We start from the raw sequence: 9,401 nt of genomic DNA on the forward strand, positions 1-9,401 counted from the left end.
TAAAACTCGGGTTCGTGGGAAAGACCAAGCCTCCAGACCATCTGAGGCTTTATTGTATTTACCCCAAGGTTCCCGCGGTGCTCACGATAATGCGTGCTGCATTACCGGGCAGGCAGGGGTGAACTCTGCTGCAAAGCTTCAACACACTGCAGGGCATTTTATAGGTACACAAGCACAGGGCAATCGATGACAGAATGCAGAGATTACAATAAGATTCTGAGGTCGTCACATGCAGAGCAGATAAAGGAATGTCAGTCAATCACACTGTAACAATGAGATTACAATATTTCTAATTGCCTGTATTGACACTTTAGTTGAGTAACTTGAACCCACCTCCAGGCCTGCTCAGACATGCAAATTCAAGCCACTAGCAACTACCCATGATAAGCTCAGACCCCCATCTCAAGTCTAAACACTCTGCATGATCAGGGCACATGAAGCCCTCTGGGCTAGAAAGATACTACCTTGAATTCCAACAATGATTATTTAATCATTGTGAAGGTATACCATGTAAATTTGGACTAAATGGCCTGTCTGCTGTAGCCCACAGCTAAAGGTGAGAGAAAGGAGCGGGGGATGAATGCCATTTTAAACGGTGGCAGCTTGGTTTTGAGAAGGAAGGCAGGATTTGATCCCACAGTGCAAAGGCACACAGGAGTAATGCTTTTCAGGCAGCAGTTATCCAAATTTTCCCAACACCTGCAAGGAGCCTGCTTCTGGCCGCAGCCCCTTCCCCGCCCCACCGTGCGATGGTGCCGTGCAGCACTGAGTGGAGCGCTTGGGGGGCAGCCCCCAGCCACTCTGTTGCGGGTGGGCCTGCTGGGCGGGTGCCCCTATGGGTGGCGGCCGAGCCAAGCCGGGATGGGTGAGGACGGGCGCAGCCCCCCGCAGCACAACGGGTGCACGCCCGGCCCTGCACCTGCCTGCGGCGTGGAGCGTTGGCACTGCCAAAGAGCGTGGCCACTGGCGGCCCCTCCAGCCGGCCACGTGCCCCTCGGCTGGGCGGGAGGGAGGGGGCCCAGTTGTGGGGAGGGGGCCCTGCAGGCCCACGTGGAGGCCAGCGGAGGGGCACGAGGAGCAGGCCCGGGGCCCCCTGCGGGCACCTGCTCCAGTCATGGTGTGTCCCCCCGGCCCAGTTGGACCTGAGGCTGCTCTTGGGCTTTGCCTTCCTCCTCTCGTGGCAGCGGCAGCAGGTAAGGGGCTCCGGAAGCACCTCCGGAACCTCCGCAGGAAATGGGCACTGGGGCAGGTAGACAAAAGGGAATACGGGGGAGGGGGGAGGCCCCTTGCAGAAGGATCCTTCGCAAGGCTGAGGCTGATTGCGAGCTGGGACTGGCCAAGAATATCAAGAGCAACAAAAAGGGCTTCTGTCAGCACGTAAATAGCAAGAGGAAGGGGAGACAAGTAGTGGGACCGCTAAATAAGGAGGAAGGTGATCCAGTGACTAATACAAGGGAACAAGAACAGATGCTAAATGACTATTTTGCCTCTGTGTTCTCCCCAAGGCAGGACGGGGGAGATCCGCATAGGAGATTAGATGAGGCTGGGGACTTAGGGGCACAGATTAATCACCCCCCTTGAAGTCGAGGGGCTCCTCAGGGCATTGGACATTGCAAAGGCGCCAGGCCCTGACAGGTTACACCCGAGAGTACTTAGAGAGTTGGCAGGGGTTCTCTCACGCCCGCTGGCCTCCAGTTTTGAGACCTCGTGGAGAACGGGTGAAGTTCCAGAGGACTGGAGGGTGGCATCCGTGGTCCCAATTTTCAAAAAGGGTAGTAGAGGGGACATGGGGAATTACAGACCTGTTAGCCTTACGTCCATTGTAGGAAAAACAATGGAAAGGCTCATAATAGAGAGAGATCTAGTGATGCTAGATAGGGGAGGGAGGCTGGCAGCCACACAACACGGCTTCCGCAAAAACGGGTCCTGCCAGACAAACCTTGTGGAGTTCTATGACAAGGTTTCGAGATGGCTAGATGGAGGGGATGCAGTGATGTGGTTTACCTGGATTTCAGCAAGGCCTTTGACGAAGTGCCCCATGATATCCTGGTGGAGAAACTGAGGAGTTTTGGGATACACCAAAGCACTGTCCGGTGGATTAGGGCACAGTTGACTGACCGAAAGCAGAGGGTAACCATTAGCGGGGAATCATCGGGATGGCGGCCAGTGACAAGCGGGGTCCCCCAAGGCTCTGTCCTGGGGCCGATCCTGTTTAAGCTTTTCATTAACGACATGGAAGAAGGGGTGAACAGTCTGCTGATCAAATTCACAGTTGACACTAAAACTGGAGCAGTGGCCACAACTGGGGAGCAGGTACTTCAGATCCAAAAGGATCTGGACAGACTATGGAAGTGGGCAGGAGACAACAGGATGGCGTTCAAAGTGGATAAGTGCAAGGTCTTATCTGTCTGTCTGTCTGTCTGTCTGTCTGTCTGTCTGTCTATCTATCTATATCTATCTATCTATTTAGGGAACTTCTATGCTGCCCCATTTGCCAAAGCCTCGGAGCAGCTCACAAACATAAATAAATACCATCCTATAAAACAATATAATTTAACAGTATAAATTAAGTCAACCTGGCCAAAGAATAAAATAAATAATATTAACAATTAAAATAACGTTTGAATAAAAAGGATTTCACCTGGTGCCGAAAAACAAATAGCGACGCCGCCAGGCTGACCTCTCTGGGGAGCGCATTCCATAGATTGGGTGCCACCGCAGAGAAAGCCCTCCTCCGAGTACCTACCCTCCTAATTTCCTTCACGGAGGGTTCCCGGAGAAGGGCCTCTCCCGCAGATCTCAGGGGGCGGGCGGGCATATATGGACGTAAGCGCTCCTTCAGGTAACCAAGACCCAAGCCATTAAGGGCTTGCACTTGGGGCATGGGAATGGGTGTCACAAGTACAGGTTAGGTGACAAGTGGCTGGAGAGCAGCACTTGTGAAAGGGACCTCGGGGTGCCAGTCGCCTGCAGGCTGAACATGAGCTAGCCGTGTGATGCGGAGGCAAAGAGGGCAAACGCCACCCTTGGTTGCATGGCCAGAAGTGTGGCTTCTAGATCAAGAGGGGTGTTGCTGCCACTCTATGCGACTCTGGTGCGCCCGCAACTGGAGTATTGTGCTCAGTTTTGGGCCCCTCATTACAGGAAGGCTATAGCCAGGTTGGAGTCGGTGCAGCGAAGGGCCACAAGGCTGGTGGCCGGTTTGCAGGGGATGCCGTGTGAGGCGAGACTGAGGGAACTGGGTCTCCTCAGCCTGGAGAAGAGGAGACTCAGAGGGGATGTGTTGGCAACATACAGGTATGCGAGGGGGTGTCACGCGGAGGTGGGTAGAGACCTGTTTTCCCCTGCAGAGGAAAGCAGGACGCGCTCCAGCGGAGCAAAGCTCAGGGAACCAAGGTTGCATTTGGATGCCAGGAAGCACTTCCTGGCAGTCAGGACCCCAAGGGTGTGGAATGGGCTTCCACGAGAGGTGGTGGAGGCCCCATCTGTGCGGGTGTTCAAGGATAGGCTGGACGTGCACGTGGTGGGCATGTCGTGAGCGGAGCCGGCTGGAGCCAGGGTCAGACTAGATGGCCTGCGAGGTCCCTTCTGACTCGCTCTATGTTTCCTTGTTAGGCCATGCATGGAGACTTTGGAAGCGTAGCCTGGAGGCATTTGCATGAGCTGGGACAAAAGTCTTGGAAACCTGCCCGGTGCCTGGTGCCCGGCCTCCTGCACAAAGGCAGCCCCTCCCATTCCCAGGGCTGTAAATACCGGAGTCAGGTGTGTGTACCGCACAGGTGCAGCCAGAGTTGCCCCACGCCAGATCGCCTGCCAGGCAGAGAGCAAGGTGCGTACCTGGGCAGGCACCTGGCCCGGCGCCGGGACGCCAGGCCAGGAGGCATCGATTCTGCCGACCCGCTTGAGCCCTGAGCCGCCTGGGTGCCTGCGGTGCCTGCAGGGGCATGTCGGGGCAGGAGGCGGGGGGAACGAGTGGCAGGCCTCTGCCTTGCCCGCAGCGGAGGCACCCTGGCCCCTGGGGCCCCGGGCGCCCACCCGCCCGCCCGGAGACCACCAAGCTTCCGTGTGGAGTGGAGGGAGCAGACTCCTCTCGGCAGCTGGAGGGGCTGCCCTGGACGAGACCTCCAAGTGCGCCGGGGGGGCCGTTAGGCCTGCCCCAGGGTGGTCTCGGAGCGGGTTCCTCTGTGGTGCCATGCTGCGCCCCCTCCCCCCACATGCCTGGCGTCCGAGGAGCCCCACAGGGCGCAGTGCTCTCGGCCGCGGCTCCCCGGAGGCATGACCCCCTCACTCCCTACCCGCTCCCCCTGTGCGAGAAGGATGGGGGCGCAAAGCCTCAGCGTGCCCCCACCAGACCTGCCTGGAGGTCCCGTGGTCACAGGGTGCGCTGCAGGGAGCAAGGCCACCCTCGGCCCCTCCCCAGGCCAACCACTCCGCTCGCCAGCTCACCAGCGTCCTCGCAGCTCCCTCGGGGGGGCAGCTGGCACGCCCTGGGGAGCAGCACCCCCCTCACAGATCTGCAGGTGGGGGCCTTCTAGCAGGCTCTCTGCGCAGCCGGTCGCCCGCATGGGACACACGGGGCTGGACAGTTCCAGCTGCCCCACCTCCGTCCTGCGCAAAGGCTCCCGTCCTGCCGGCCTGGGGCCAGCCTGCCTGCAGGCCAGCACCTCACGGGCCACCTCCCCCACGGCGCTCCCTCCCTCCCCCTAGGAAAGAGAGGAAGATGAAGGGGAGTCTCGCCTACTGCAGCGTCGTTGGCTTCCTCGTGCTGAGCTGCTGCTTGGCAGGTGAGTCCCGTGGGGGTCCAGCTCCTCAGCGCCGCTCCGCCCGCCTCCGGGGCGCTCCCCGTGCGGGCGGGCCTCTCTGGGGACCACGTCAGACTGGCTGGGCCCCTGGTCCACCGGGGTCCTCCATCCCCCAGGGGCTCTGCCCCCTTTCCCCGCAGCCCTCTCCTGTCAGCCCTGTCCGGCTGCTGCGCCCCTCCAGAGGCATCCGAAGGGCCATGGGATTCCCGCCATGGGCCCCCAGACCAGCCTCTGAGGGGCTTTCCTCTGGCTCCCGAACAGGTGCCGGGGCCGCTTGCTGCCCCATGGACTGGCTGCCCTACCGAGGCTACTGCTACCGGCTGTTCAACAACAAGCTGAGCTGGCCCGAAGCAGAGGTGAGCGCCGCCACCCCGTGCTGCCCAGGGCTGCCCCTGCCGGCCCTCCCCGCTTGGGCACGGTCCTCGCAGCCTGCGGAGATGCACCGCATGGGGGCTGCTACTGTTTGCGGGGAAGACGCCCCGAGGGTCACCGGATCCGCCTCCCTGCATGCCACCCCTCCTTGGTACCAGCGCTGTTCTTTGCCCCCCGCCCCCCCCCAGCTCGCCTGCCAGTTCGAAGCGTCCGGCGGCCACCTCGCCTCCATCCACGGCGATGCAGAGTCTTCTGAACTGGCCAAGTACATCCTCAAGTATCGCAGCGATGATGGAAACGTCTGGATTGGAATGCGCGACTACTCAAAGGTGGGTGCCTTCTGTGGCTGCTTGCTTGCTTCTAATTTTTAAGTTTTAAAAGCCATTTTTAAAGTTCTTTGCACCGGTTTCATCCGCAGCTGCATTGATCCTGGAATTCTTTTCCAACACACAGAAGCTGTATCTCTTGCCTTCTGGCAAATTTTCCCAAAGTGCTTAGCAATGTGCATACAAAAATCGAACGGCTAGCATTAACTGAGCACAAGAAAACATTCCAGGGGCTGGCCGGGGTAAAAGATTAATTCTGCAGGGCTTGTGCCGGAGGTGCCTGGCAGCAATAATTCAGTCTCCAAAGTTCTGGGATGCAGCGGGAGCTTCCTTCTGGAGAAGAGGAACCGAAGCTGGAACCCGGTCGAGAACGCAGCTGCCCCCCGCCTGAGACCTGGCTCAGGAAATGCCCCAGCAGGGGATCACTCCCGGCTGGCCAAAACTAAGGAAGAATTGCAAGTCAGAAAGTCCGTGGCCCTCGTAACAGGACCTATAGGGACGCAGGGGCTGCTGGGACCTGAGCCCGTTGCCCAGGGGCAGCCCGCCTGCGTGCAGCGGGCGCGGAGGGGCTGGGCAGGGGGCGCTCTTGCACCCGCCCCGCTTCCGGCATCCCATGTGTGGCTGGTTCCGGACCGTGGGTACAGAGAGCTGGACTGGATGGGACTGGGGTCTGATCCAGCAGGGCTTTGCTCGGGTTCTTACGACAAACATGCATTCAATTTACCTTCACAATGAAAGCGAATCCTAACCCCAGTGAGGCATCCTCCTCTCGGCCCGCAACCCCGGCCCCACATGTGGGCTGCGTCTGCCACGGGACCCTCGCCAGCAGTGCCCTCCCCCCCGCGCGGCAAATGGGGCAGGCCAGGCTCCCCCGGTCCCCTGGCAGGTGGTCTCCCAAACAGCTAAACCCGGAGAGAGAGTTTCCTTGATCACATATCTCAGTGCTGGGATGCTAATCGGCTCATAATGAATGGACATCCCTCAGTTGGCTAAGCATATATAAAGAGGTCATATTTAAAGCAGTGTGTGGAGCTCCCAAAGGCCGGCAGATTTTAAAGAAAAGAAACACCTTGCGTGATATTCAAAGGACGCCACGTCGAGAGCTGTGGCCGGTCCCGTCCCCGGCCCGTTGCACAGCGCTGCTTGCTTTTCTTCCTGTGCGCTCCCTTCTCTTCTGCCCGGCAGCCCAAGCTCCCTGGGATGTGGCCCACACGGCATTCGTGGGCTCGGGCCCAAGTGATTACGGGGCATGGCCCCTCCCATGGGAACCGCAGCCGGGCCCTTGAGCCCCGCTGGGAGTTGCGCCTCTGGGGCTGTGAAGCCCCCAACGCAGCAGGGCCTTCTCTGCAGCTGCCCCGACAGAGCTCGGCCTTTGGAGGACCTCAGAACAGGGACCCCGGAGAACGCCGTGGCCTCCCCGTGGCGGCATTCAAGGCACCTGACTTGCTGCGAATGAGCGTGACAGATACGACCATGGGGCCATTCCGGGCCGGTCTCTGCCCAGGGTGCAAACTGTCTCTCTGTCCATGCAGAATGGAGTGTGGACTTGGACCGACCGAACCTCCGCTGGCTACAAGCCCTGGAACACCGGGGAGCCCAACAACCTGCAGAACGACGAGGCCTGCGTGGAGCTGTGGTCTCTCTCAGGTGAGCGCAAGGGGCGCTGGGGGCCGTGACCCGCCAGGCCAGTCTCGGGCCTCCCAGGAATGGGATCTCCCCGCAGGAGGGGCTGCAGGTTCTGCCGGCTGACAAAGGACCCCCCTTTTGATAGACCCTGCAATTACTCTGTGCTGGCCAGCAATCCCAAATGTCCCCTTCAGGGGCTCCCAGGCATCAGTCGCACCAAGACTATGCTTGGGCCGGAGACCGGAATGTGAAACGCCCCTCCGGAATGGCCTCTGCCCCCGACTCCCTCGGACCACTCCTGCTTTGCTTGGCTGCTGGGCACCGTTGCCGATCGTGCGGACTGACGGGATCTTGTCCCCCTAACCGCACGAGAGGCATCAGTCGTATTGATCCCACCCCACCCCACCCCACCCCCTGGGAAAGGTCCACTTTCACAGCGAAGTGGGGGCTCCGCAGGTCTTAACCCCCCCGGGCTTCCCTCTCGCCATGGCGCGTCCACCGCTGCTTCTTCCTGCTTTCCAGGGTACAGGCGCTGGAATGACGAGAACTGCAAATCGGAACGTGCCTACCTGTGCAAGTACCTACTCCAGTGAAGGCGGCTGCCACCTGGCCCCAGAGGCTCCTCCACGTGCCCGGAGGGGCCGCCCCGACACCGGACCGACAGGCGGCCGGGGGGTGCTTTCCGGCTGGGGGCCCACACGGCACCCCCTCTCTGAATCTGCCCTCTCGGTAGATTGGCCGAGGGTTAGTTTGCTTCTGTCTCTTTTGTTTATATCAGATTTTATTATTTTTCTCTATAAATCCAAAGCTAAAACATCAAGTATTCCGGACATTTGCGTTATGTCCCTTGAGTGTAGATTAGCACAACAGCAAATAAAACCCGTGCTCTGTTCATTGAAGGGTCTTAATCATGTTTGGCTTTATGGGGAAGCCCTTCACTCCCGATGGGGCTGCTGGCTGCATTCACGTCTCCGAGGAACGGCACCGCTCAAGGCTGGGCAGCAGGCGAGAGGAAGGGGTTAAAGGAAAGGAGCAGCAGGCAGGAGGGGGCTCTGGGGGGCAGAAGACTGGGAGAATATGGGGGGTGCAGGGAAAGGGGAAATTTCCAGCTGACGTTCAACACACCAATAAACACACTGCAGAAAGCATTCTGGATGAAAGGCACCGAGCAGGATTTGCGGTTCACGATGGTAATCAACAGTCATTCCATAGTCGTGTTATGTCTTGGAGACCACCATGAAGGGGCCGTCCATCTCTCCGTGCATGTTCGGTTGTGGAAATTGTGGCCTGCCCAGCGCAGCGTGCCAGAGCGGCCCCAGCGGAAAGGCTCTGCTCCCCCCTCCTCGGTTCAGCATCGGGCCCCTGCATGGAGCAGGGGGGCGCGTTCCCGGAAGCCGGCAGGAGCCCGGCCAGGGCTGATCTGGGACCCTCCCGGGCGTAAAGCATGCCCTCTCCCAACCCGCTTGCCCACTCCCAGTGGCCCAGTCCATGGGTCCCCCGCAGGGGGGCCGGCAGAGGGAATGGCACTCCCCCCCCACACCTGCCCCGACTCACCTGCTTGCCCACCTGGGGGAGGGAGGGGACAGCCGCCAGCACAAGGAGGGGGGAGGAGGAGGCAGGGCTCGCAGGGGCCGTGAGGCTGCCCGCCTCGGCGAGGAAGACGGACGGGGCGGCTCCGCAGCAGGACGGGTGCCAGAGTCGCCCCCCGCCCGAGAACCAGCGCCTCTCTGGCGCTCGGCTGGGCTGGGCGGCTTGGGCTGGGAGGTGGGCTGCTGGGGCACCCACTGGGCCGCAGGCCCTCCCCAGCCTGGGCCTCTGCAGTCCCCGTGCGGCTCCTGCGGTTGCAGAAACGGGCAGGCCAGGTGGGGCTTCGGCCCCCGTCGCCGCCTGGCCTTCCATGGAACGAGGGCTCCTTCCACGGGGAGCCGGCCTGGCCGGCTGCCACCCCGCCCTGCCGCTGCATCCCTCGTGCTGGCCGGGGCCCGGGCGCGGAGTCAAGAAGCCGCCCAGGGACCGCGGCCTGTCCCTCCGTCGTGGGCGGCCTGCTGATCCCTCCCGGCAACCGCCCCTCCCAGGCCGGGAAGCCCCCCAGGCTGCGCCAGGAGCGCACTGGCGCACGTGCATTTATTTATTTATTAAAACAGTTCTATGCCGCCCCATTCGCCGAAGCCTCGGGGTGGCTCACAACATAAAGTTAAAATACAAAATATAAAATACAAAATATAAAAATATAAAATGTATAAAATACATGCGGCATGCCCCTGGCCACGAGGCT

General features: G+C 60.3%; 1 protein-coding gene across 1 annotated transcript; it reads left to right on the forward strand.

The window, feature by feature from the left end:
* Window positions 1-4,720: 4,720 nt before the first annotated feature.
* Window positions 4,721-7,787, forward strand: LOC123023128 (C-type lectin lectoxin-Thr1-like). The gene is made up of 5 exons (XM_044429538.1): window positions 4,721-4,784; window positions 5,064-5,158; window positions 5,363-5,503; window positions 7,033-7,147; window positions 7,649-7,787. The coding sequence occupies exons 1-5, from the start codon at window positions 4,721-4,723 to the stop codon at window positions 7,717-7,719; spliced, it is 486 nt and encodes a 161-aa protein (XP_044285473.1). The 3' UTR covers window positions 7,720-7,787.
* Window positions 7,788-9,401: the final 1,614 nt, after the last annotated feature.

Source organism: Varanus komodoensis, unplaced genomic scaffold, assembly GCF_004798865.1.
Source record: "Varanus komodoensis strain SLA01 unplaced genomic scaffold, ASM479886v1 scaffold1, whole genome shotgun sequence".
Lineage (NCBI taxonomy): Eukaryota > Metazoa > Chordata > Lepidosauria > Squamata > Varanidae > Varanus > Varanus komodoensis.

Coding starts and splice junctions, on each gene's coding strand:
- LOC123023128 (XM_044429538.1), top strand. CDS start 4,721: ATGAAGGGGAGTCTCGCCTACTGCAGCGTCGTTGGCTTCCTCGTGCTG. Junction 4,785..5,063: donor GCTGAGCTGCTGCTTGGCAG/GTGAGTCCCGTG, acceptor GCTCCCGAACAG/GTGCCGGGGCCGCTTGCTGC. Junction 7,148..7,648: donor GGAGCTGTGGTCTCTCTCAG/GTGAGCGCAAGG, acceptor CCTGCTTTCCAG/GGTACAGGCGCTGGAATGAC.